General features: G+C 46.6%; 1 protein-coding gene across 2 annotated transcripts; it reads right to left on the bottom strand.

Moving 5' to 3' along the window:
- Window positions 1-16,374: 16,374 nt before the first annotated feature.
- Window positions 16,375-23,517, bottom strand: Treml1 (triggering receptor expressed on myeloid cells like 1). Of its 2 annotated transcripts, none has more exons than XM_021218257.1 (6): window positions 23,454-23,517; window positions 22,970-23,302; window positions 18,513-18,666; window positions 17,932-18,017; window positions 17,467-17,519; window positions 16,375-16,927 (listed from the first exon to the last, which is right to left on the bottom strand). In XM_021218257.1, exons 1-6 carry the CDS (start codon window positions 23,500-23,502, stop codon window positions 16,631-16,633), a joined length of 972 nt encoding a protein of 323 aa, XP_021073916.1. In that variant the 5' UTR covers window positions 23,503-23,517; the 3' UTR covers window positions 16,375-16,630. The 2 variants fall into 2 exon arrangements, with proteins under 2 accessions (XP_021073916.1, XP_021073917.1); XM_021218258.1 differs by having other exon boundaries at window positions 18,528-18,666.
- Window positions 23,518-27,000: the final 3,483 nt, after the last annotated feature.

Raw genomic sequence — 27,000 nt, 5'->3', positions numbered from 1 at the left:
TAAAAAGCAGCTTGATTTTTGGCGTTTGTTTTAGTTTGGCTTTTTTTGTTGTTGTTTGAGCCCCCCAACTCACGATCTTCCTGCCTTGCCTGGTGTGCACCCCCACACCCAGCATGGATGACAGCCGAGGAATCTGCATGCCCTGTGCCTGGAAGCTCATTCCTGATGTTAAAGTTGTGACTTTTAGATATAAACATGTGATGTCGGGGTCAGGCCTCTCCACTTTGTGCTCTTTTAATTCCCCCTTGGAAATGGACATCACAATAAGTGATCCCCTGAGTAGAATGAGTCTTGTATCATTTTCCATGTGCTACCTAAACAGTGAAGCTATGCTTCCAATATTTTGAGTAAAACCAAAATACACAGTCTGGGACTGTCTAAGCCTGAAGGTCTCATTTCAGTTACTACAAAAGGCATGGTCGAGCCGGGCTTATGCTCAGTAATGAGGATGTGAAGATAGAACAATCCCTGGGTTTTGCTGAGCAGGCAGGCAGGCTGGTGGTGTGGTTGCTGGTGAGCCCTCCCAGAGTGTGGGAGAGCAAGTCCAGTCCCTTGCCAGATGCCTTAGGCAGGTGAGCTGGCCCTACTAACCTGGCCGCATTGAGAGCTGGCTATCTTGGGGTTTTATTGCAGCAAACAGGCATCATGACCAAAGCAACTCTTAAAAGGACATTTAATTCGGGCTGGCTTACAGGTTCAGAGGTTTAGTTCATTATCAAGATGGGAGAATGGCAGTACCCAGGCAGGCATAATGCAGGAGGAGCTGAGAGTTGTGTCTTGTTCAGAAGACTGCTCAGGAGGTAGGAGGAAGATCTTGCCCATCCCTCAGTCAAGCATATTCAAACCACCACACTGGCCGTGGTGGTTCGGGCACAGCAGTGCTGGCAGGGCAGACTGACCAACTCATCCACCACCCAGGCCTAGATCCAGGGCTTTGAGTTGGTCTACTCTGAACTGCTGGAGCACATGAAAGGGCCAGTCGTGCAGATCCAAAGCTGCAGGATCCCCATGAAACGGCAATGACAGGATTTCTGAGTGGAGTCCCAATTAATAGTGTAGCAGAAGTCAGCGGCCTTGAACCAGACCAATGCATTGCAGCAAACATTTACAAGTAAAGATGATTAAACAAAAGAATATATATAGGTGGGTTTTTTTGTTTCATTTTTTTTTCTTTTAATTTTTTTCCCCTTTAGGAGGGGGCAAAATTACAAGAGTAGAGGGCAGATACCAAGGGGTAGGGAGATGAATGGGACTGGAGTGCATGATATTGTAAGGGTCCGTGATACGATGAAGAATGATACCCTAGACTCAATAGTATGTAAATGCAAAGAGTGTTATTCTGCAGAAGTCCAGTATGCTGGGGTCCCCCATTACCAGAATAGAGAGACAACCACGTCGAGAGCTCGCAGGCCTGATTTAAGGGATTCCAGGATAGGTGACTTACATCTTGCTTCTTCTCTAGGGACATTCCATTTCAGGACCTGGGGGCTGGAAGCAGGTCTGGAAACTGCTGCTGACCCATTGTCAGCTACCCAGGGAGGTCTTGAGAACTTAAACTTTATTTGACCTTTATTCAAAATGGCTACAGTGATGTCAGAAAGGCAATGGTTATTGAAGCCTTAATCTCTTAAATCATCTTTCAATCAGTGGAGAAAAATCTCTCTCATTCTGAGCCTATCACAACCTCACAGTTCATAGCCAAAGAGCCAGCAGCATGCTATATCCAGAATGTTCTCCATATACTTAGCTACGTTTGCAGCTTCCCATCTCTGGGTCTGTTTTAACCTGGGACAGATTACTGTGGGCAAACTACTGCCTAGGCAAGTCCGTCAGCTTCTGATAAGGGCTTTTCCTTGGACCTGATCTGGGAGCTTTCTTCAAACATTTCTGGAAAAAAAAAAATCAGTAATCGTTTTTTCTTGAGCCAACGTGTCAAACACCTCAAAAGAAATGAGAAGCCTAGCCAAGTGGTCCTAGCTCTCCTTGGGATGAAACGAGGACCCAGCCTGGAGCTCTGCCAGTATTGATCTATGACCGCTTTTTTCTTTGCTGTCAAGTATCCTAACATTTACCAGAGAGGCAGACAGGTGTAGATCTTCCACCTTGCTCTATCAACCACTAGATGTTTGGTCTGGTTCTTTGTCCAGGCCCTATGCTCCCAGAAAAAAGACTCGGACTCAAAATATATTTGCAAATACCTCCTTGGCTATATAGCTAGGCTCTTCTCTGACTAGATAAAACTTTAAGTAACCCATTTAGTTTAACCTACATTCTGACATGTGACTAGTTACCTGGGCTCAGGTACCATGTGTCCGACATGTCACATCTTTCTGGGCAAATCTCCTGAGCCTTGCTCTATCCCAGGATTCTTTATGCTTCCTGATGTCCCACCTTGTACACTTTCCTATTAGCCATAGATTGTTATTGTTGTTGTTTTAATTGACAAGTGATACATTCATACAATACACAAGATATTCTCTGTCTACAAATCACCTTTATGTGGCAAACAGCAATCCAAAGAGTGAACCTCTGGGTGTGTGCACACATGGATGTGCATACTTGTGGAAGCCAAAGGCCAATGCCAGGTATCGTCTGTCGGTCTTCACTTTAGTTTTCCAGGCAGATTCTCTCACTGAACATGGCAGCCATTGATTAGGCTAGAGTAGCTGGCCACTGAGTTCCAGGGATCCCCCTGCCTCTGCCTCCCCAGTGCTGGAATTGCAGCTCTGCACCTTGTCTTAGGGTTTTACTGCTGTAAACAGACACCATGATCAGGGCAACTCTTATCAAGACAACTTTTAATTGGGGCTGGCTAACAGGTTCAGAGGTTCAGTCCATTTTCGTCACGGCAGGAACATGGCAGCCTCGAGACAGGCATGGTTCTGGAGGCTGCTAGGAGGAGAGTGACTTCCAGGCAGCTAAGACTAGGATCTTATAGTCCATGCCCACAATGACACCTACTCCAACAAGACCACACCTTCTAATAGTGTCACTCCCTGGGTCAAGCATAAACAAAGCATCACACCCCTCCACTTTTATGTGGATATTGGAGATCTGAACTCACGTCCTCATGCTGTCACTGGCACCTTACCCACTGAGCCATCACCCTAGCCTGCACGTTTTTAAAAATATCATTTCCTCATTGACAGGAATGGCTTAAAATGATACATGGGATTCAAATCGGGAAGATTGAGAGACATCTCTGGGTTTGAAAGACTATAGATGGCCCCATGAGGAGTAGATTTGGAGCTCTTATGTGGGAAGGAAAGGTGGGTATTAGCGGAGTAGGGTGTGACCATTCTGTGTTTCACAGCAGAAAGAAGCTGGGTACACTGCCTCTGGACACTCTTGCATGGAGGCCACAGCCAACAGTCACAAATTTACCTGCATGGCTACTATGGTGCAGGAGTCAGGCTGGGAGGAGCAGTTCCTGAGCTTTTCTCAGAAACATCAAGTGCTAGGCAGAACAACGCCAAGTTCCTGTTCTAGCATGGGTTTCCAATAAACTAGACCTAACTCGACACCATTTCTCATGTGTCTCCATAGGGCTTCTTGTTCACAGCTCATAGACAGGTTTTCGTGTGTGTGTGTGTGTGTGTGTGTGTGTGTGTGTGTGTGTGGTGTGTGTGTGTGTGTGTGTGTGTGTGTGTGTGTGTGTGTGTGTGTGTTTTCAAAAGAGCATTTGGGCCTTGGCTATACATGGTAGAAAGCCTGTTGGAAGGGAATTGTTTGAAAAACAAAAATCTCAGCCATTCAGTTTTACCAATGAAGACTCAGGAGCCAGATGCTGGGGTGAAAACCTGCTAGCTCTGAGAGGCAGAGAGAGCACCCTGCTGACTTTCCTGAGGAAAAGCCCTCTCTCCTCCATGCTGTCTCAAATAGCCTTCAATGTAAAGAGCTCCCTTTCTGTTTACTTCTGTTCACTTACTGGCTGCTGGTGGCTTGTTCCTCCTCTCGACCTAGGGTTGACTTTATCTAGCCCTTGGATTAAAGGTGTGTGCTAGCTCTGACCCATAGCACAAGTTTTTGTTTACAGTAAACAGAAAGCTCTAGGATCGAAGGCTGAGCAACCACAATTAGAACCAGTTCACAATCTCCCTGTTCACAACAATGAGGTCAAATATCCTGAGACAGGGAATGAGGAAAGATATTTAGTCTGACTATATGCATGGCAAATAACCATGTCAAAAAACATATTCGTCTATACAGTAAAGGAAACCATTACCAGAGTGAAGATACAGCCTACAAGATAAGGGGGGGGGTGCCTAACAAACAAACAAAAAAACCCAACCTTTGTCTAGTATCTTAGGGGTTCTGTTGCTGTGATAACACATCCTGTGCAAACATCAAGTTGGGAGAGCATCTTAGGGCTTCTGTTTCTAGGTAAGGTCACCATGGCCATGGCAACTCTTATAAAGGGAAATATTTACTTGTGGCTGGCTTACAGAACAGAGGTTTAGTTCATTAGTATCATGGCAGGAAATGGCAGCGTGCAGGCAGACGTGCTGGAGACGGAGCTGAGAGTTCTGCATCATGATCTGTATGCAGCAGGGAGAGAACAGCTTGAACTTCTGAGACCTCAAAGCCTATCCCCACCGTGACACACTTCCTCCAGCAAGGCCACACCAGCTAATAGTGCCATTAGGCCTATGAGGGATATTTTTACTCAAACCACCACATGCCACTCCCTGGCCCCCTAAGCTTGTATCTGTATCATAACGTAAAATACCTTCAGTTCAATTTCAAAAGTCCCCATAGTCTACAACAATCTTAAACTTATTTAAAAGTCCAGAATTCAAAACCTCTTCTAAGGTCTATTCAATCTCTTAACTGTAACCCCCCCCCCCCGTAAAATCAAAATCAAAAAAGCAGATCACATACTTCCAAAGTATCATGGCCCAGGATATACATCATCACACCAAAGGCAGGGAAGGGAACACAATGAGGAAATACTGGACCAAAGGGAGATCGAAAGCTGGGAAGACTGTGTGAGCCAGAGCCACGTTGACCCCATGACAAGATGCAAACTGCCAGTGTGGGAGACTAGGCCTACGTTTCTGTTTCCCAGTACTGAGAAGTCCAGAACAAGTCAAGTCCAAGAAAAACCACCCCGTACAAGCAGCCAATTAGGAGCTGTCAGAAGCTGCCCCATCAGTTAGCCTGAGCTAAGTATAGTTACTCTGCAAAAGTCCCCCAAGTACCCCAGAGCCTTAACCAATCATAAAGGCACTCACACCCCTGGAGATAGACCCAACAAATCACATGAAAGTAAAAGTCACCCACTCCGACCTTAAAGGTTTTAAATTAACCCTGTGTGGTGGCTTGAGTAGTGCCCAGGGAGTGGCACTATTTGGCAGTTTAGCCTTATTGGAGGAAGTGTGTAATTGTGGGTATGGGCTTTAAGACCCTTGTCCTAGCTGCCTAGAAGCCAGCCATCTCCTGTTTGCCTTTGGAACAAGAGGTAGAACTCTCAGCTCCTTCTCCAGTACCATGTCTGCCTGGATGCCATTCTTCTCGCCTTGATGATATTATAAGAGTTGCCTTGGTCTGTTCACAGCAGTAAAACCCTAAGACATCCTGCAAAGCTCTGTCTTCCATCCTGATGTATGGTAGACCCCTGCATGCTGGATTGCTGCAGAATAAACACTCTTTGCTGTTTGAGTCTGGGGTATCATTCTTCAGCAAGTCATGGTCCTTTTAAGAAGCAATAGCAAACTCCGAACTCTGCATCTCCCACTAATGTCAAAGCGCTCTTCAGATCTCCAACTCCTTTCAGCTTTGTTGACTACAACACACTTCTTTCTCTTGGACTGGTTCCAAGAGCAGCACTCTTTGGCAGGTATCCCACAAATCTGACATCTCCAACATCTTTGGGTCCCCAGGGCAATCCAGGCTTTACCTTCACAGCTTCACACAATGGCCTCTCTAAGCCTCCATGTAGGGACACCCCTGACAAACGCCTGACCTCAGAAGCTTTCCTTGGTTATGGAAGGAGAGTCCATAACCCCTTTCTTCTATCCTTGACTCTAAAACCAGAGCCACTTAGCCAAATGCTGCCAGTTTCTGCAGCTTGCTGAGGCTAGAACATTGGTCCCCCTTGTTCATTTACATTTTTTTTTTTTTTTTTTGGCTTTTTCAAGACAGGGTTTCTCTGTGCAGCCCTGGCTGTCCTGGAACTCACTCTGTAGACCAGGCTGGCCTCGAATTCAGAAATCTGCCTGCCTCTGCCTCCTGAGTGCTGGGATTAAAGATGTGTGCCACCACTGCCCGGCGTTCATTTACATCTTCACCAGATCTATTCTCAATGGTTTCCTTCACTACCTAAGCTTGGGTATCCTGGAACTTGCTCTGTACACCAGGCTGGCCCTGAACTCAGAGATCTACTTGCCTCTGTCTACTTAGTACTGGAGTTTAAGGTGTGTACCACCATGCCAATACCTAAGCTTTTCTTTAATTCATTTTCACAAGATAAAAGCTTAGCTGGGTTGGGCTTCATCCTGAGATCACTACTGTGTTTATGCCATTTAACATTGGGTTTTCTTTTCATCTTTTTATCTCCTTAAACAGAGACTTTAGCTCTATTACACCTCCTGGTACCCTTTTTCTCCTTGAACTGCACATTTCATATTTTTCCATGCTAGGCTTGGTTCATCTCATCAAAACACTCTTCATAAAGGGTGGACATTAATTACCACACCACAGAGTCTATCCTAGACTATTTCGAGATTTCCTTTCCCAATAGATTTAATCTAAAACTCTTAACTTTGGCCTCAGGCAGGTTTTTCAGACAAGGGTAGAGAGCAGTCACATTCTTTGCCAAACTATTATTAAGAACTGTTTCTAGGGCACATATTAACATCCTTCTCCACTGAAACCTCTTGACCCAGGCCCCCACAGTTCAAGGCATCCCCAGCAACCATTGTCTTCCATGTTCTGACTAAGATGGCCATTAAGCGTCACTTAAAGCATCCAATGAATTTTCTAATCCAAAGTCCCAAAGTGTACATTCCTCCAAACAAAAGTCATGGTCAGGCCTATCACAGAAATACCCCAGTCCTTGCTACCAACTTCTGTTTTAGTTGGGGTTTTTATTGCTGTGAAGAGACACCATGACCACAGCAACTCTTATAAAGGAAATATTTAATTGGGGCTGGCTTACAGTTGAGAGGTTTAGTCCATTATCATCATAGCAAGAAACGTGGCAGTGTGCAGGCAGACATAGTGCTGGAGAAGGAGCTGAGAGTTCTCTATCTCGATCCACACAAAGCAGAATGAGAAGTAGCCTGAGCTGAGATTTCAAAGCCTAGCTCCCACAGAGACACGCTTCCTCAAGCGAGACCACACCTCCTCCAATGAGGACACATCTACCAGTAATGCCACGCCCTATAGGTCTAGTGGGGCTATTTTAACTCAAAATACCACAGGCAGAAAAGAATTTATTTTATTTATACTTCCATCTTGCTATTTAGTGTTGAAGGAAGTCAGACAGGATCTCAAACAGGGTAGGAGCCTGGAGGTAGGTACTGATGCAAAAGCCATGGAAGGGTGCTGCTTCCTGGCTTGCTTCCCCTGGGTTACTCAGCCTGCTTACTTATAGAACCAGGACCGCCAGCCCTGGGATGACATCACCCAGAATGGGTGAGGCTCGTCACCATTGCTCACAAGTTGAGTTGCTCTGAACCTTAAAGCTGGATGTCATGGAGGCATTTCCTCAACTGAGGCTCCTTCCTCTCTAATGACTTTAGCTTGTGTCAAGAACTGTTCACAAAAACCAGCCAGCACATCCAAAATATATCAGACAAGATTCATATCCGGGAGACTAGGGAGATAGTTTAGCAAGTAAGAACATTTGCTGTGAACAAAAGGACCCATGTTCAAATCTCCAGCACTTACATAAAAGCTAGGCAGGGATGAAAAAAATATGAATACAAGATATAAAAAAGCTGTAATAATTAAACACCAAACCCTAAAGCATCCAATCAGTATGTGGGCTAATAAAAGGATCATTTGATAGGGATAATTATAGCTTTCATCAGACTCTCCTAGAGTCCATGCTTGTAAAAGTATTGGAACCACTGACTTAGGAAAATGAAGGAAAACAGGTGGTTATAATTCTAGTGCTCATCATTACCCTTTACCTGCCTACTCAGTGTTTTATAAAAAGCATCCTGGTGCCAGAAACTGACCCTGGCTCTGGGGACACATGTAGCATGTTACGATAACCACATAGATGTTAGGTGGTGGATAAAAATGAGCAGTAGCAGGGGATGTGGAACTAAAAGCCAGCTCAGCATCCAGAGTAAATTAAGGAAGGCAGCAAGGTGTGGCATTGGTAGGGACCAAAAGCTGGTGACTTTGGGCTATTTAATTCTCTCTTATATTATTCAGAATAGCTTTTGCTATTCTGAGGCCAAAAAAATCTGAAGGCTTCTGGCAATTAACTCCTGCTGGGAGCAGCACGGGATTAAGAAATAAACTTAGTTACTTGGACTCTGTACTCTTTAACTCAGAGGCTGCTTGTCTGACCAGGCAAGAAGCTCAGAGACTGTTGACTCTTCCTGAGCTACAGAGAAAGAAAGAAAGAAAGAAAGAAAGAAAGAAAGAAAGAAAGAAAGAAAGAAAGAAAGAAAGAAAGAAAGAAAGAAGAAAGAAAGAAAAGAAAGGAAAGGAAAAGAAAAGAAAGTCAGAGACACACATACACTGAATGAAGCAGAAAATGGCTACATTGCTGCTTTATTGTTGTTCTTAGTTTTTATACCTTTTAATCAAAAAATTACCCCATAGCAGGTAGAACTGTTACAGCAGGATAATTGATTACATGGTTTTCTAATCACTTTTACATTCCATAAGTTCATAGTAAGTATAAGGCAATAGTTCATGTCATAGGTTGATAAAGTTTAAGGAGTTATAGCAGACTTGTGTACATGTCTTTCCTTTAAGACTAGCACCTGACTAAACATTCCTTATCTGTTTTCTAACTCCACAAGTTCATTATAAGTTCAAAGCAATAGCTTTTATGTCAAAAGTTAGCAAGGTTTTGTGATGAGACAAATTATCTGCCTTGTGTCTTATATTTTGAAGTATTGTATAGCTAAATTAGTCAATCATTTATTTTCTGTCCTTACACCTACAATAAATTGTCTATTCCCTGTTTGTGGCCTTTTGTTACCAGATAGTGGCCCCATTCCTAACCTAGAAGAAGTATTCTTCTTGATCATATATTTGTCTCAAGTCTGCTTTCTTTTCCTAGTGCATTTAGCCCAGGAACATGAAGGTTTACAGGGCTGTATTCGTAGCTTTTATTCTACAGAGACCTTGAGATTACTTGTATCAATTCAGGAGTTCTAGACAATCATTATGAGGAATTATGAATTCATCAATTCATCTAAACAGTATTATTACATGAAAGTACATCTTCATATTGATTCCCCCAATAAGGTGGGCTGATGCCCAGGAATCATTAGGCTATGTAATAGTGGCAGGACAGGCATATCAGCAGTGAGAAAGTCTCTGGCATCTATGCCTCTCAGAGAGCACTCATGGCAGTGGGCCATCTCCTGAAAACTCGCTTGTCATAGCCTTTCCTACATGGCTCTTGTCATATAGGAGATATATATATATATATTTGTAACTGTGTCCTCCAAGCTTGGACCATGGTAGCAACAGTGTGGCAAGGGGTGCCATTCTGTCTCGATATTTCTAGCACAATTCATTTGTGATTCTGTTCTGGAATGTGAGATGTTCAAGAGTCAAGGGATAATCCCAAGATCTACTTCCTGAGTCTCAAGACAGATGAAAATAATTCTGAGAAGCAGAAGAAACAGATTTAGGGGAAGACTGAGAGGCATGGGCCTGGAGATGCCCGTGAGGCAGCTAGGCAGAGCTGTGGGGGAGGCATTGGAGTGTGTGGGTCTGACATCCGTGAATAGATGTTCCTGAAAGCTATGATATGGGGTGAGAGCATGCCCTAGTTTGCTTTCTGTTGCTGTGAGAAACACCACGACCAAAACAACCCGGGGAGGAAAGCATCTATTTTACTGATCGCAGCCAAACATGGAGAGAAGCCAAGGTAGGAACCTGAAGGCAGAAACTAATAGGTTTTCTCCATGGGTGAAACAAGCCAATTCAAGCCGAATTAAAAATATAAAAGCAGGTTTATTGGGGGCAGTTCTTGAGCAAGTTCACTGGTCTCAGAGAACAAGGTCAGGGAAATTGCCATACAGACAGGAAGATAAGAGAGATGGGAGCAGAGAGAAAAAGAGAGTGAACATGCACAGAGAGGAGAAATGGAGAGAGAGAGAGAGAGAGAGAGAGAGAGAGAGAGAGAGAGAGAGAGAGAGATCTGGGGTCCTTTTATCTGCAGCACACATTTGGCACACCTGGTGCCAATAGGTGGTAACATAAGCAATAGGTTCCTGAGAGCATGCCAGTGGAATTGCCTCTGTACTAACAGGGTTAGGGTTAGGAGTCCCGGGTTTGAAACCTAAAAAAGACCATGAAGGACCGTTGCTTACTGGCTTGCTTCCTCTGGGTTGCTTTCTTTATAGTTCATTTTCCTAGGAATGTAACCACCCACAGTGGGCTGGGCCCTTCTACATAAAATAGCAATCAGGAAAATGCCTCACTGACATGGTCACGGGGCAATCTGATGGAGAAGAACCTCTTCCCAGCTATGTCCATATTTGGAACAAGTTGAGGAAAACCATCCAGCACGGGATATTAATGGAATGAGTATAGAAAAAACTGTTAAAAGGTTGGTTTAGCAAAAGAACCCAAGAATAACCTGTAAGCCAAGAGGAAAACCAGAGGGCATGGTGATCTAGATAGTCAAAGAAGGCAGTGTTGGAAAAAGAGAGCCGTTAGGGGCAGGGACTGGGAAGATGGCTCTAAAGGACTGAGTTTAAGCCTCAGAACCCACAGGTATGGCCACATGCACGTCTAATCCCAGGTCTGGGAAGGAAGAGTCAGACAGTGAGGTCTACCTTTGGCTTCCTGGCCAGCCAGCCTAGTTAAAAAAGTATATGTTTGGTAGAGACCCTGATGTAAAAGTTAAGATGGAGGGTACTCGAGGAACCACCCTTGAGGTTGATATATATATATATATATATATATATATATATATATATATATATGCACAGAAAGAGGTGATTCATTCGTGTGTTAGATATGTATGTGGTTGAAATAATGATCTAGGAAGCGGATTGGATGGGAAGGGCTCTAAGGAGCAAGATTTGGGTTCTTTCGTTAGAAAAAATCAAAGAGGCACTGATCTATGTTATTGAAGAGAAAAACCTTGGGTTGAGATATAGAAGGAGCAGCACAGAGAGAAAGTAATTCATCTAAAGGCCAAGCTGTGGGAATAAGGTTAGAAGTGTGAAGGAGCAGTGCAGGCAGGCAGATTGGTGAACAGAGTGTCCGGACACTATCAGAGGTGCTGACACGAGAAGGAAGCCACATGGAAAGACCGAGTGAATGCATAGTGGGATTGTTGGATGTCCTTTCAGGTTGCTGGAAACTCTGTAGACTTCCAGCAACCCTCTCAGAACACAGAGAGAAGTGGCCACTCTGCACAGCTGTTCATTAAGAAGAGTTCTTCAGAAAGGGACTGCTGACCATGGCCCAGATCATTCGAGCCATAGGCTACACCAGACTCGACCTTGGCTAGCTCAGTGTCTCCATCAGATGGGGGAAAGGAGGCTTAGGTGTGATGGGTTTGGGGCTATCTGAGAGTTCAAGCCCATAGCTACTGTTGGTGAATTTTCTTAAACTATTTTATTGGGTTCTTATATCTACCTCCCGTCCAACCCTCATCCCACCTTAATCCCTTCCAACCCCCTAACACTAGATAGGAGAGAAAGAAGGTTTGAAGGGAAAGTGGGTGTAGACCTTTTTAGGCTACTTCCTGCTGATTAGGGGTGTTGAGTTTCTTGAGGCAAGTCCAGTCTTTGTTAGGATATTTCCAATTTCTCATCAAACCACAATAACAGCAACCAGGAGCAGCTGGGGAGGTTGTTGGGAGGACCAGAAGAGGAAACAGGGGGTGGGGTGGGGGGCAGCTGGCTTTTAAGGTGGGTGTTGGTAACATCCAAGCTCAAGTCCCCATTCTTACCCAGCAGGCGTCCTTACCCATAGAGCCATCTCCCCCTGAAGATTATTTTATTTTTAAGTTAATATAAAGAAGCCAGTTTCCTTATGGCATTTTCTCACATACTTAGTTTGGTTGACATCGCCTCATGCTCCTTTCTTCCCCATCTTCCTGCACTACCCTCCTTCCCCCNCCCCCAACCCCCCNCCCCCATCCCACCCCTGCCAATGTCTATTTGTATGCTTCTGACTCTGGTATGCTCACCAAGAAGCAGTATCTTACGGTCAGGGGGTCTGGAGTGAAAATGACAACTGGAGCTGATTTGGAACTTGTGAATATGGTCTTTTGTGCCCTGACCCTTGCCATGTGCTTGCAGGAAAGTAGGGAAATGAGAGGCGTTCAGATATCTTACACTCCCCCAGGCATTTTCCCACATGCTACGCCTGGAGACAGTTCTGATTCCGGTCACAGATGTTCTCTTTATAAATAGAACTGTGAAGTGATCTTTAAGATGCAGGATAGCTTTGGAAGTCTACGCTCCCCCTCATCTCCTCCACCGGCTTCCTAGCTCCCTAACTGCTCAGCAGTTTTTCTTTGCCCATTCGAGGGAGAGTCAGTGGACAGACATCCCCCAAGGACATGGTGCCCTTGGCTTGGCCTGCTTCACTACTAACTGAGATCTGCTGCTTTATAAGGAAAATACATCTTAACAAACAAAAATTTTGAAGTTGGGTGGGTAGGGAGGTGGGAAGGATCTGGCAGGAGATGAGAGAGGGAAAAACGTGATCAAAATATATTGTGTGAAAAAATTAATAAAGAATAAAAAGAAGGGTAAAACTTGTCTAGGTCTCTGCTGCATTCCTAAGGAATCCAGACCTCAGATGGAACCCAAGATTTGGACCACAGGTCATCGTAGGCCTGTCCCTAAGCCATAGCCTGTGCCCTGTCTTTTAAGGTTTGAGGAGCAAATGCCACTTGCAGGGGTCTCCCTTCTAGGTCTTCTTTGTTCCCCTTTTCCATGTGTCCTCGCCCCAATTCCTACCTTGACAACATATCTTTGCCCAGCTGCCTTCTCTGCCCACAGGATTATTATATGGCCCTTTGATGACTATCTGCATTTCATTTAACACCGATCTTTTTGCATTTTGCATTTTCTTTGATTGTTGTGCCCAATTATTTTGGAATTCAAGCCCCTCCTGCCTTAGTCTCGAGGTGCTGGAACTATAGCTGCACATCACCAAGCTGAGTTTCTAAAACACATTTTCCACTTAGCCTCTATGTCCTACTGGAAAGATTCTTTTGTGTCCCTTCCTTAGCCCAAGGCAAGGCTGAATATCACTGGCCCCCATTAGGTCTCTTTGAAGGCATGTCTACAGCCTTTCTCTTTCTGTAGCATCCTAGTTCTGACTGTAAGGAAGAATCTAGAGCCTTACATCGGTGCGCTGGCTAGTTTTATGTCAACTTGACAGAGGCTATAGTCATCTGAGATGAGGGAACTTTGATTGAGAGAATGTGTCCATGAGATCAGGCCGTAGGCAAACCTGTAGTGTTGTGTGTAGCTTCTGCTACCCTGCCTAAGCACCGGGAACAGACCTCCATACCAGCTCCCACCCAGAGGATATTGAATCTGCAGAGAAAAAACACAGACACACACAGTTGTTCAATTTCAACTTGCCTTATTGGCTCAAATTGGCCTGCTAGCAGAGTGCTGGGCACCCCCAATCTACCTCTGCTATCAGGCCCTTCCCAGCACTCCCAGCTCAGCACCCTAAATCTTCATTCAATTTCAGTAGCTCAGCCACCTTTGGTTCCATCTCAACATCTCCAACCTCCCGCCTATAGAAGTGGCTGCTCCACTGAATATCTCACACGGCTGGCTGACTTTTCGCCCTCCAAAGCATGGCAAACTCTCTCTTCCTCTTTCTCCTGTGTCTGCCAACTTTCCTGTAGGGACACAAAAGTCCCGCCTATTCCTTCCACCCAGCAATTGACCCATAGCATCCTTACTAATAAATCAAGAACCAACTGGGGAACAAGACCTTAGCATTATAACTACCCCTACACTGTAGGATATTTTATTAATTAGTGATTGGTGGGGAAGGTCCAACCAGTTATGGGTGGTGCCATCTCTGGGCAAGTGGTCCTGCATTCTATAAGAAAGCAGGCTGAGAAAGTAATAAGGAGAAAGCCAGTAAGCAGCACCCTCCATGGCCTCTGTATCATTCTTGCCTTTGGGTTCTTGCCCTGCTTGAGTTCCTGTCCTGACTTCCTTTGGTGATGAACAGTGCTGTAAAAGTATAAGCCAAATAAACTCCTTCCTCCCTAAATTGCTTTTGGTCATAGTGTTTCATCATAGCACTAGTAACCCTAACTAGGACCCATGAGTGATAATTTTGTTAAAGAGCCATTGTTGGTTTGGCGGTTTGAACAAATGTGGCCCCCAAAGGCTCGTAGAGAGCAGCGGCACTACTAAGAGATATGACCTTGTTGGATAAAGCATGTCACTTGGATAAAGCATGTCACTGCGGGAGGCTTCAAGGCTTTAGAAGCTTACACTAGTCCCAGAGTGTCTCTCTCTCTCTCTCTCTCTCTCTCTCTCTCTCTCTCTCTCTCTCTCTCTCCCTTCCTCTTTCTGCTGCTAGTGTATCCAAATGTAGAACTCTCAGCTCCTTCTCCAGTACCACGTCTGCCTCCATGCTCCCATGCTCCCTGCTAATGGTGACAATGGACTAAATCTCTGAAACATAAGCCAGACCCAGTTAAATGCTTTCCTTTACAAGAGTTACCGTGGCCACGGTGTCTCTTGACAGCAATAGAACAGTAACTAAGTTAGAATTTGGTACTGTGGGGATATTGCTATGGCAGGCCTGACCGTGTTTTTGTCTGGAGGACTATGGAACAGTTTGGGACTTTGCACTAGAAAAGTGATCAGACACTTTAAGTGAGGCTTAAGGGTCCACTCTGGTAGGAACATGGAAGACAGCGCTGGGGCTGGGCTCAAGAGATTTCAGAAAAGAAGAATATTAGTAAACGGCCAGGAGATTGTTCTTGTGATATTTTGTTGAAGAATGTGGCTTTTGCCCTTGTCCAAAAACCCTGCCTGAGGCTAAATTGAAGAGTTTTGGATTAACAGCTTTGTCAAGGGAGATTTCAAAACAGTAGAGTATTAACTGTGCTGTGTTGTTATTGCCAGTCTTGTGCAGATTTACAATGAAAATAACCAAGCTGAGCAAGGAAAAAACATAAAGTGAACAGATTGAGGAGAAAGGGGGCACCAGGAAGTGTAATAGATCTAAGTTTTGTGTAGAGAGAATTTTTTTGCTTCTTTAAAAAAATACAGAAATATTATTAGAATAAGTCTTTGTTGTAATCCTAGATGTGGGATATGGGGCTGCTTCAGATGGTGCACAGCAGCTGACTATGATTTGCCTCATGCTCTAACAAGCGTGTAGATTTGCCAGCTGCAGACAGTTTCTGCAATTTGTGTGATGTTGGGAATTCTGGGGACTTTTCAGAGGGTATATAAATGCTGGGCTAATCACAGGTCATCTGCTCACAAGGTACAGAGCGGAAGAGCTTCCTAGACTCAAGAAAATGGATCTGTATTCTCCGGCATCGTGACAGGGGCAGGGAGGACTTCTGAGCAAGTCCTTCCAGTCTCACCGTTCTAAAGTACTCTGGCCAGGGGAGCAGCGACATCCTCACCGGCACAGCGGCCTCCCAATCAGATTTGTTCTGGTTCATAAGCCATGGACTAGTGAACCAGGCTTTGTCTCGCCCACTCATACCATTAGGAGTTCACATGCTGGGGCCAGGAGAGAAGGGTTGGTCAAGAAAGTCCTTGCTGTGTAAATCTGAGGACTTGAATTCAGTTCCCAAACATCCACCTAAGAAGCTGGTGCCACAGGAGACGCCAGCAATCCCAGTTCTGAGGAGGAGGAAAAGGAGGGTCCTTGGGCTTCTTTGCTCAACCAGTTCAGCTTAATTAGCCCTGATCAGTGAAAGACCTTGTTTCAAAAAGTAAGGAGAGTGACATTGACCTCTGGATGCACACATAAACACACACGTGCACACACACACTCATAGACACACTCACTCATAACACACTTACACATACATGCACACATGCACACATACACACATACTCGTAACACACGTGCACATTCATACACACATCTGCACACCCACACGAATGCACTTACACACACATGCACACATGTGCATGCACACACATGTGCACTTACACACACACACACACACACATATGTATTCACACGCACAGGAAGAGCTTATATATCCTCCAGGTTTATTTAGCCAATATGTAATGACGGCAGACCCAGAACCAGGAACTAGCAGAAAAGGATTCCTCCCCCAAACACCTCAACCATATCTGAGCACCATTTCCTGAGTGCACCAAACCAAGACACTAGATCGGAGCCCCGAGTCGCTGACATACTCTGGGCATAAAAGGCAGAGCTAGTTGGACAGGCTGCAGAGAATCCCCCAGGGGTGAGTGATCCCAAGAGTATAAATTAAAGTGTATTATTATTTACTGGGTGGAGTTTGACTGTTTGGTAGGTCCTGAACTGGCTCACAGGAGGCTATTTTACCTTTGTCCCCTCCTGGGAAAACAACTGTGGCATATATCACAGGCTTGGAGGACATCAGAACCTTAGGAGGCAGAGGGGAACGTGAGGGTGGAGCTGGGGGTTTCCTTGATGGCGGATCAAGAGAAGAGCCGGTGTAGATAGAGTCAAAGGAAGGCGGCGAGTCAAGCCTCACATGTGGCATGTCCGACGGTAGTCCAGAGTCACTGCTACGGTGGGCTGCTGAGCAAGGGTCCTGGAATAAAAAGCAGGCAGGTCACACAAAGTCACTCTGCCCGAGTTCCCGGGCAGCCTGAGATCATACCGGACCCAATGCACCAAAGGGACGAGGGGGCGTTGCTTTGGCCAGGAATGGTGGCATGCGCACATACACAAATGCACGCACATTTAATCCCTGTATCAAAAGAGTTCAGGCTCAGTCTGGTCTACACAGTGAGTTCCAGGCTGGCTAACGGTACTTAGTGAGATCCTGTCTGAAGCACAACACAACAAAATCTGGGAGTGGGCTTTAATCACAGCACTTAGGGGGTAGAGGCAGGTGGCTGTCCATGAATTTGAGGCTAGCCTGGTCTACATAGTAAGTTGTAGGCCATCTAAGTATGAAACCCTGTCTCATTAAAAAAAAAAAAAAGTGGAGTGGGGTGCTTTGAAGACATCCTAAGCCCCAAGGCACGCCCTAGATAAGTACCCCAAGGTGCTTCCCCAGGAAGGTGAGGATCTTTCCCCCACCTATCAGTAGTGTGATGGATAAGGGGATCTGCAAAGGACTCTTACCATGCCTGAAACTCCAGTGCTCTGGGATGGGTCACAGACACCAAGCCTGTTCCCTGGCAACAGAGGACAACAGTACAATAGTCTAGTCCCTGGCAGAGTTGCTCCAAGCCTTTCCAAACCTTTGCAAGTTCATAACCATTTTCTCCACTCCAGTCTCTAACCCTCTACCCCTCCACCACCGCACCCCACAGGCTTGCCCTACCTACCTCCCCGCCCATTGCCTGCCTCTCCAGCTGCCTCAACCCTAACCTGACCCCCTGGAACTCTTCCCTTCCCTCCATCCTGTCTCTCCAATCCTACTCCAAACTCTTAACCCTTTCCCTCGGGCCTGCCCTAGCCAATCCCCTTCCTGCTCTCCCCATCAGCGTCTGGAATTCCAGCAAGATTTTTAGGTGAGAAACAGGCCCTAGACTCCTGGCCTCATCTTCAAAACTGAGCCGCTGGAGTAGATGGGCAGCTACCTACCTTTCTTTCTGGCCATCACAGCAAATATCGCCACAGCCACCACCAGCAGGGCTAGCAGGAGCATAGCACCCCAGATCAGGGGGAGACTGAGAGACACAAAGAGATAGGCTGGTTTAGTCCTGGGCCTTGCGGGAAGCTGCCAACCAAGAGCTACTGAGTAGTGGGAGAAACTTCCGCTTTCTTTGGGACTCATAATTGTGAGGAGCTGGAATGGAAGAAGGAGGTCGGACCCACATGGGGGAGAGGAGAGACACACTTGTATAGTGCCTTTGTTAGAGAGCGACCAGAGTGAAGGGACGGTTACTGAAATGGACAGATGTCGATCTGTCTGCTGATGGGAAGGTCACTAGCAGTGGGATGAGCTAGCAGTGATTTGAATTGAAACGACTTTAAATTTTTACTTGTGTATGTCTGTGGAGTCACAGGCTGCTGCTTCTAACTGTTGGGGATGAAACTCTGTCCACAGCAAAAGCGGCAAATGTTCCTACCCGCTGAGCCATCTGTCCAGCCCTCCATCTGATTGACACCACAGGTCAAAACCAGATGTATGTTTAGTGCCCAGTCCCCCTAGCCTCCCACACCACTGCTTCCAACACCTGTTCTCACGCCGTCTGAACTCGTGAGGACCAGCACTCGAGGAAGGGTCCAAGGAGGGGTCCTCGAGCAGACTTCCGGTTCCGATTCTATAGGTTTCTTTCTCTTCCTCTGTTTCCTCCCCTTCTCCTGGGCCAGGGACTGAGCCAGAAGGAAACATTTAGTGAATGCATAGCCCTTGTGGAGCAGCTTTTCATAGCCTGTTAAGATCTGAAAAATAAGATAACCCCTCCCCGCCCCTTCCCTTGAAAGGCAGATGGACTGGGACAGACCATTCTTCATTCTGTGGGTTAGGAAATAGCTTCCTCTCCTGGTTTCTCTGTCCAGTTGTAAACATAGCCATTTCCCCTCTGCCACCAGCTCCCACCCATGACTCCCTGCATGTCTTCATCTCTGCCAACTCCGTCCCACACACTGGTATGTCTCCAGCTCAACCACACTGTGTCCAACCATCACTGTATGGTCTTGTATCTCCTTCTCATCCCAGAATAGGTTCTCTTGTTGTCATCCTCAATGTCAACCTTGCTCTTGGCTCTCCCAGACCTACAGTGAGGGCCTCCTACCATCTACCTGCAGCCCTGTGACCTCATCTTCAAGATGACAGGATCCCATCCTGAGCTGCCCTCAGGATTTACAAGGATTCTGGCTCAGCGTTAATGGGAGGCAAGACCCAATGCTCTTTCTGATAACCCAGCTAGTACCTGGGTTTCCAATGGGATAATTCTTCTGCCAGTCCTGCAATGTCTTAACTTTGGCTGCAGGAAACAGTGGTGTGTTCCTGAGGGTAGGTTTTGAGACTTCAAAGGTCCATGTTTTTCTCTCTCTCTCTCTCTCTCTCTCTCTCTCTCTCTCTCTCTGCCTTATGCTTATGGGTCAGAATGTAAGCTCTCAGCTACTGCTCCAGTGCCATGCCTTCTTGACTGCTGCCTAGTTTACTACCACGATAGTCATGGACTCCGTCTAGAACTGTAAGCCCCCAATAAAACTCTTTTTTTTCCCTGTAAGCTGATGTCTCATCATTCCAGTAGAAAATTAACTAAGCTACCCTCTGAGACTAAATGCTTGCCTGAGGGATGGGTCATTCCCTCCCTGGGCACCCACATGCTCTACCCACCTGCCTGAGCATTCCTTTTATGCAGCACCTGCCCCACTGTAATGAGAGGAGCTCCAGGTACTTGCTCCATCATCCTCCTTCCCTCATCCCCACTCCCAGCCAGACTGGTATTGTTACCATCTGTCTTTTAGGGGGTTAGAACCTGGAGTTGCATCCGGCAGAGTACAGCATAACTGTAACCCCAGCATTTGGAAGGCAGAGGATCTTACCAAGTTCAAGGCCATTGAGGTCTATGTGAGTTTCAGGTTAGTCAGGGTTACATAGACCATGTCTTTAAGAGTTAAAAGGGGATTGGGGAAATGGCTCAGTGGATAAAGAGCCTGCCACAGAAGCATGAAGAGCTAAAGTCGGATCACTAGCACTGTGTACAAGCCAGACATTAAGCTACAGACATAAGTGTGTAACTCTAGCACGGGGACAGGGGATGGATGGAGACAGGAGAGTCCCTGTAACTTATTGACCAGCCAGCCCAGCAGAGATCCAGGTTCCATGAGAGACCCTGTCTCCAAAAATAAAGTGGAGAGCAAAAAGCCCAACATTGACCTTTTCCTTCACGTCCACACATGCATACATGCACACATCTACAAGAACATGTATGCAGACCACACATGCACAAGAAAGAGGAAAGAGTAAAACAAGGCAAAACCTCGTCATGTCAAGGATGCAGGCTCCTGAGAAGGATTCAGGTTAGCCAGCATCCGCTTACTGTGTGAAAGGATGGCCATGGACCAGCAAGTACAGGGGCTCCCTGCCAAGCCTGCCAGCCTCAGTAGAAACTCCAGAGCCCGAAAGGTGGAGGGGAGAATCAGCTCTCACCAATGTCTTCTTACCTCTACACAAGCACTGTGGCATGTGTGTGTGTGTACACGCGCGCGTGTGTGCGCGCGCGCACACACACACACAGAGACAGAGACAGGTGAGATTCTAAATAATCGGAGTAAATGTAAACGTGATCCAACGACATTCTGACCCACCCCTCTTACTTATCCAGGAAAAGCAAATAAACGAGAATGACTTCATAGTCAGGGATTAGACCTAAGTTACAGCTCACAAAAGATGAAAGGTGCCGTTGTCCAAAAGGCATCCGTCACCTCCAGCCTTCTCCCTCCAGAGCAGTTTTTTTAGTACCACTCTATTTTTTTAGTTCATTTTTTATTACTTTATGTTATGTGTCTGCATGTTTTGCCTGCATGTGTGTGTACACAATGTGTGTGCCTGGTGCCCAAGGGGGCCAGAAGAGGATATTGATTCCTCTGAAACTGGAGTTTTCAGAAAACTCTGAGCTGCTGGGTGGGTTCTGGGAATCAAATCTAGGTCCTGTGGAAAACAGCCAGCTCCTTTTGCCACCGCACCATCTCTCCAGACCCCTAAAAATAGACATCTATTTTTAAATTGCATTTTTATTTTAATAAATACCTAAAAAGATGTGAGCTATGAGGATATCACAAAAGCAATATACTTTCTATATTAAGGTGGCTTAATGAGTTTAAACATTAACATATTTAATATTAATGTATAAATATCAGATTTAAATAGTCTTAATTTTTTATTTAAAATTAAAAAAATCCTCCAATTTTAAAAACTGAATGGAATCAGGCACAGCATTGCACACCTATAATTCTTACATTCAGGAAGACAAGTTTATGAGATCAGGAAGATCATGAGTTCAAGGCCAGCCTGGACTACATAAATGGGTTCTAGAATAGTCTGGGCTACAGAGTGAGACTTCTAAAAAAGAAAAACAAATCCTGCATGAATTGAAGTCCAAAGCAGGAACTAGTGACTCCCACCTGTAGGTCAGCTGTAGGACCATGAAAGGCAGCCTGGTTCCTGGTTAAGCTAAGGTTGGAAACCCTGGTGACCCTGGGGAACAGCAGACATTTTTCCTGGTTCCCAGACACTAGGCTCCTGACATGAGGCTGCAGCCCTCCATAGATTTGTGGCCATTACTCACATAAGGACAATGTCCCAAGCCCCTCCACAGGTAGAGGACGTGACATGTGGTCATGTAGCCTCAAAACACATCTCCATTTTAATGAAGTACCTAAAGGACTGGAGCTTAGCCAATAAATTCCCCTTCCCAGACAATCCTCCCTGCAAAAGGTATTTAACCTCATGCCCACCCCTGAGAAGTGGGGTACAGTTTTATTCATCCACTTTCCACCATGACAATAAATGTCTTAAAACCATGGACTGCCTCTTTTCATCGGGATCCACAGTGGGGAGCAGAAGGCCTCTCAGCGCTCCCAGCCATGGCTTCCACCAAGCCAAGCTAGCTGCCTACAAACCAAGGACTCTATCACAGTGGGATCCAGCCGGAGGACTCCCTTTCCCCTTCGGCCCTGGGCTAGATCCAGCCTGTGGGTCCCATTCCGTTCTCAACTCTTCTGGGGCTCCCAGAGGCACCTGGGTGCCCAAGAGCCTGAGAATCAGACAGCCCTGGCCTCCTTGCAGGTTCAGAGACCCCAGAGCCAGTTCTGGCTGTTCCCAGAACCTCAGCCTGCGCTCCCCCACCCCCGGAGCAGTGTCCCACAACTTCTCCATAGCCTGACACTCACCAGGCGCCTGTGTAGGGTAAGTGCAGTCAAAACTCCCACTTCCCGTCTCCCGGGAGTGCACGAGCCCTGTGGAGGAATGGACTTGGGATCCCTTAACCCTACAGTCAGACCCTTACTAAACTATGTTAAGATAAACCTTAAATCATGAAAGAAAGGCAGGGCCGGGGAAGTGGCTCAGTGGGCAAGGGTGAGGTCCTGAGTTCAGATTCCCTCATACCCACATAAAAATGCTGCACCTGACACCCAGTGCTGGAAGCTAGAGATAGGCAAATCCCTATATAGCCAGCCAGTCTATCCAATATGGGGAGCTTCAGGTTTAGTGAGAGGCACTGTCTCAAGGTGATTAGGTAGACTGTGATAGAACAGGACATCCTCTGTAGCTGTATGGATGTTACATGGGTACACACACACACACACACACACAAACACACACACACACTGGAAGGCACAAAATTTAATTTCTGTTAATATGCTTGAAGTTCCTGTAAAGTAAAACAAAGATAGTATCAGCTTGGGAGAGTCGGAGGAAGACACAGGGCCTTGGAGATGCTGTGACAGGAAGCTGCTGTCAGGGCGAGAGAGGAAGAAGTGGCTGCTTAGCTACTTATCTCCAGCTTCCCAAACAGTTCCGTTGCCACTCGGTCCAGACGAGCTGTCAAAATGATATCTCACCCCAATGCCTCCCTAGTGGGCCCCACACCCCAAAGCTCCAAAGAGTCCCCATCACAGATCATCCTTCTGCCTACGGTGGGGGCAACTTAGGGCAACTCACCTGGTGGAAGCACCAACAGGGAGACCCTGTGCAGGATCTGGGGTCCTGCAGCTCCCTCCACCATACAACCATACTCCCCCGTGTCCTCCTCCTGCAGGGTCACCATTTCCACCTGCAGGAGCCCCCCACCCATGTCAGTGAGGAATATGCGCCCATTTCCTGGAGCTCTTCGGTCCACTGATGAGGTCACTAGTGGGTGGCAGCCTTCCTGCAAGAACTGGCACCACACCTTGCGAGCCCTCACATCCTGAAGCCGGTAGTGGCACTGCACTAGAATGGATGACCCCACCGGTGCCTGTAGCACCTCAGGATGACTGTCAGCTGAGCCTTGGCCTGCGGAAGGAAGAGATGTGGGGGTGAGGGTTGGATAGAAGCAAGCATGGTTCCTAGCCCACCCTCCGACATAGGGACTTGGGGATCCAGAGGGGGTAGCTATGGCATCTGTGATGCTGGCGAAGGAGGTGTGGCTACATCTGCACCTTACCTGCTAGTCCCAGGAGCAGCGGCAGCAGCAGCAGCAGGTAGCAGTCCATGGCTGGGCAGTAGTAGGTTCTGAGGGCGGCCTCCTCTCTAAAACTGCAGGCCCCTGGGGGCAGGAAACATCTGTCTCATGCAGTCACGTGGGCGCTCCAGCCATCCATAGAGGCCGACAGTTACACTGGTGGGAATCTCCAAGGTTGGGGGCAGGGAACTTTTCCAAAGATTTCTTGCTTGGCTCAAGGTTCAGAAGGTCGTGACTGACCAGTAGGCAAGTGAGGGAGAGATTGGAAGAAGAGGGTCTGACACCCATCCGAAGGGAATGGAGAGGGGACCCAGCAACCAGAGGGCAGGAGACTAAGGAAAGATAATCTTCAGTCTCCTACATACAGATCCCAAGAAAGAGCCATGAAGGAGAAAATTAAGAGCTGTCCATGTGGCCCAGGGCCATCTGATTCTCAAGTCCTTATGGGGAATTCTCCCGTCCTGGCTCTACTTACACACATACCACCCCGGCTCCCAGGGAACCCCCACTCCCTCACCACAACCTCTATCCCTGGACCTGTCTTTGCCTGTGTCCTACCTAGACGTTCTAGGCCCTTTCTTTCAAACCCACTGCCCTCAGTTCCAGGAAGCATGGTTTTCTTCAGAGGGTCCAGACCACACTCTTTCCTCTTGTAGCAGGGACCGTCCCTTTCTTACGTGTTCTCCCTGTTTTCATAACTTTTCTTTCACACTGTTCATCTCTTAATCCATCAAGCTTCTAGTATCTGCATGCTCTTCTTCCTTCCCTTCTATTATCTTCATTTTCCTTTTGGAGATAGGGTCTCATGTAGCCCAGGCTAGCCTCAAAGTTGCTAGGTAGCCAAGGGTGACCTTGAACTTCTGGGCCACTGACTCTACTTCCCTAGTGTGGGAATTTCAGACTTACATCTCCACCTGGGTTTCTGTGCTGCTGGAGATGGAACCCTGGGCTGTGTGCGTGTGAGCGAGCCCTGTACCAATGGGGATATACCTCCAGCCCCTTCTCCACTCTTTCATTTTTAAAAAGAGATTTATGCCGGGTGTGGTGGTGCACGCCTTTAATTCCAGCACTCACTCGGGAGGCAGAGGCAAGAGGATTTCTGAGTTCGAGGCCAGCCTGGTCTACAAAGTGAGTTCCAGGACAGCCAGGGCTATACAGAGAAACCCTGTCTCGAAAAACAAACAAGGGCTGGAGAGATGGCTCAGTGGTTAAGAGCACTGACTGCTCTTCTGAAGGTCCTGAGTTCAAATCCCACCAACCACATGGTGGCTCACAACCATCTGTAATGAGATCTTATGTCCTCTTCTGGTGCATCTGAAGACAGCTACAGTGTACTTAGATATAATAATAAATAAATCTTAAAAAAGAAAAACAAACAAACAAATAATAAAAAAGAGATTTATATACTTTTATTTCACATGTGTAATTGTTTTGCCTTAATGAGATCAGGAGAAGGTGCCTTATTCCCTGGAACTGGAGTTGCAGATGGTTGTAAACTGCCATGTGGGTGCTGGGACCCGAGCCTGGGTGTTCTGCGAGAGCAGCAAATGCTATTAACCATTGTGCCATCTCTCTTGCCCAATTTTCCTTGATAATTTTAATTTAGAAGTTCTCTTTCTTATTTTTCAAGTGTCATTATTTTTCTGCAAGCAGACTACTTTGGTGCCACAAATACTGTGTTGTCCATGAATATTTCCACCTTCCTGCATGGTCCTGACAGTGCGCACAAAGCCCTTATGCTTTGGTATGGGTGAGCATTGGGCGTCCCTCAGGAGCTAGAGACTGAGCTAAAAATACCCAGAGAGATTTGTATCCTTCACTTTCCTCCCGAAGAACATTTATACTGCAGAATAATGGTGTCTGTCTGGTTCTTTCTCTGTCTCTGCCGCTTTCTAAAGAGGAAGAAGTGTCCATGAGACAGTGTATTACTGACAAAATAATTCCGAGGGAGGAAAAGTTTATTGGAGTTCACCATCTTAGGGGATGCCGGCCTGTTATGACAGGCATGGCAACAGAAGCATGGGGTATCTGGCCACACCATGGAGGCAGACAGGAAGCAAAGGATGATTAGAAACAGGGCCTGTCTGCTGTGACTCCTTCAGATTCCATACCCCCTCACCCCCAGCACCACCTGTGTGTCCAAGCACAGGAGCCTGTGGGGGCCATTTCAAACCCCAGAGCTCACTTGTTTCTTGAACTGCAAGTCTATTTGGGGTTCTTAAGATTCAGATTCACTGCCTACGGAGGAAGCATCTGGCTTCCAAATTGTCCTGGGGGGGGGGTGGGCTTTGGGGAACCAGACAGAATGCGTGGTAAAACAGTCTGTCAGAGCTAGAGCTATGTCAGGGAAGAACATATTGGTGTAGAAGATGAGCTCCAGAGAACAGCGGCAAGACCTTTTCTCCCTCCATGCCTCTCTTGCCCTCTCCTCCCTCCTTCCCTCCCTCCCTCCTCTCCCCTGCCTGTAACTGTTCTGGAAAGAATAAAGATATTCTAAAGAGACCCTCATGCCCCCCTTTTCAACTATCAGACAATTGAAGCAATAACTGAAGCCCTGGTGCCGTCTTTCAGAGGGGGAAAACTGTTTCCCAGGGAGAGACCTCACACGGGCATAAGGATTGTCAGATTATCAAGCAGGAGCCAGAAGCCTGGACAATGGTGGCGAGCAGGACCTTGGCCGAGGCTGCCTCCTTCATACCTCTAGGCCTCTATTCAAACCCAAACCCCATGCTAAGACCCCAAAGGTGGGTGCTGGGTGATGGCTCAGCAGATAAAGCACTTGCTGCATAAGCATGAAGACTGCAGTTTGGATCCTCAAGAACCCATAGGTTCAACACTGTCGTATGCATAATAGTGTGTGAGTGTGTGTGTATTTGTGAGTGTGTGTGTGTTTGTAAATGCATGTGTTTGTGAGTGTGTTTGTGAGTGTGTGTGTTTGTGAGTGTATGTGTTTGTGAGTGTGTGTGTTTGTGAATGTGTGTGTGAGTGTGTGTGTTTATGAGTGTGTGTGTTTGTGAGTGTGAGTGTGTGTGTGTGTGTGTGTGTGTTTGTGTGTGTGTGTGTGTGGTATGCACTGGGGAGGTGGAGGTGTGCCTGAGGTCAGAAAAGGAGGCCAGATCTCCTGGCGCTGGAGTTACAGGCAGTTAAGCAGCCTAATCTGGGTACTGAGAACTAAACTCAGGTCCTCTATAAGAACACCAAGTGCTCTTAACCACTGAGCCTTTTCTGGTGTGAGTGTTTGGTTCCCAGCTGGTGGATGGCCCAGGATATTGGCTTAGATACTGTTCTTTTGCTGTGAAGAGACACCATGACCAAGGCGACTGTCCTAAAAGGAAGCATTTCATTGGGGGCTTGCTTACAGTTTAGAGCATTAGTCCATGACCACCATGGCAGGAGACAGTCAGAATGACACTGGAGCAGTAGCTGAGAGCTTTATGTCCCCATCAGCAGACAGGAGAGAGACAGAGAGAGAGAGAGAGAGAGAGAGAGAGAGAGAGAGAGAGAGAGAGAGAGAGAGAGAGAGAGAGAG

The sequence above is a fragment of the Mus pahari genome, chromosome 18 (assembly GCF_900095145.1).
Source record: "Mus pahari chromosome 18, PAHARI_EIJ_v1.1, whole genome shotgun sequence".
NCBI classification, from domain to species: domain Eukaryota; kingdom Metazoa; phylum Chordata; class Mammalia; order Rodentia; family Muridae; genus Mus; species Mus pahari.
Note: the sequence above shows the minus strand (reverse complement) of the source record. Positions and strands in the feature narration are given on the sequence as shown.

Bases quoted from the DNA above. Each gene is read 5' to 3' on its own strand.
- Treml1 (XM_021218257.1), bottom strand. From the start codon at position 23,502: ATGGACTGCTACCTGCTGCTGCTGCTGCCGCTGCTCCTGGGACTAGCA. The intron at 18,018-18,512 runs GTGTGGGAGGCT...TGTGTCTCTCAG, and splicing joins AACAGGTGTTGGAAGCAGTG to TCTCCCCCTGATCTGGGGTG. The intron at 17,520-17,931 runs GTAGGTAGCTGC...CTCTGTTGCCAG, and splicing joins TGTGATGGCCAGAAAGAAAG to GGAACAGGCTTGGTGTCTGT.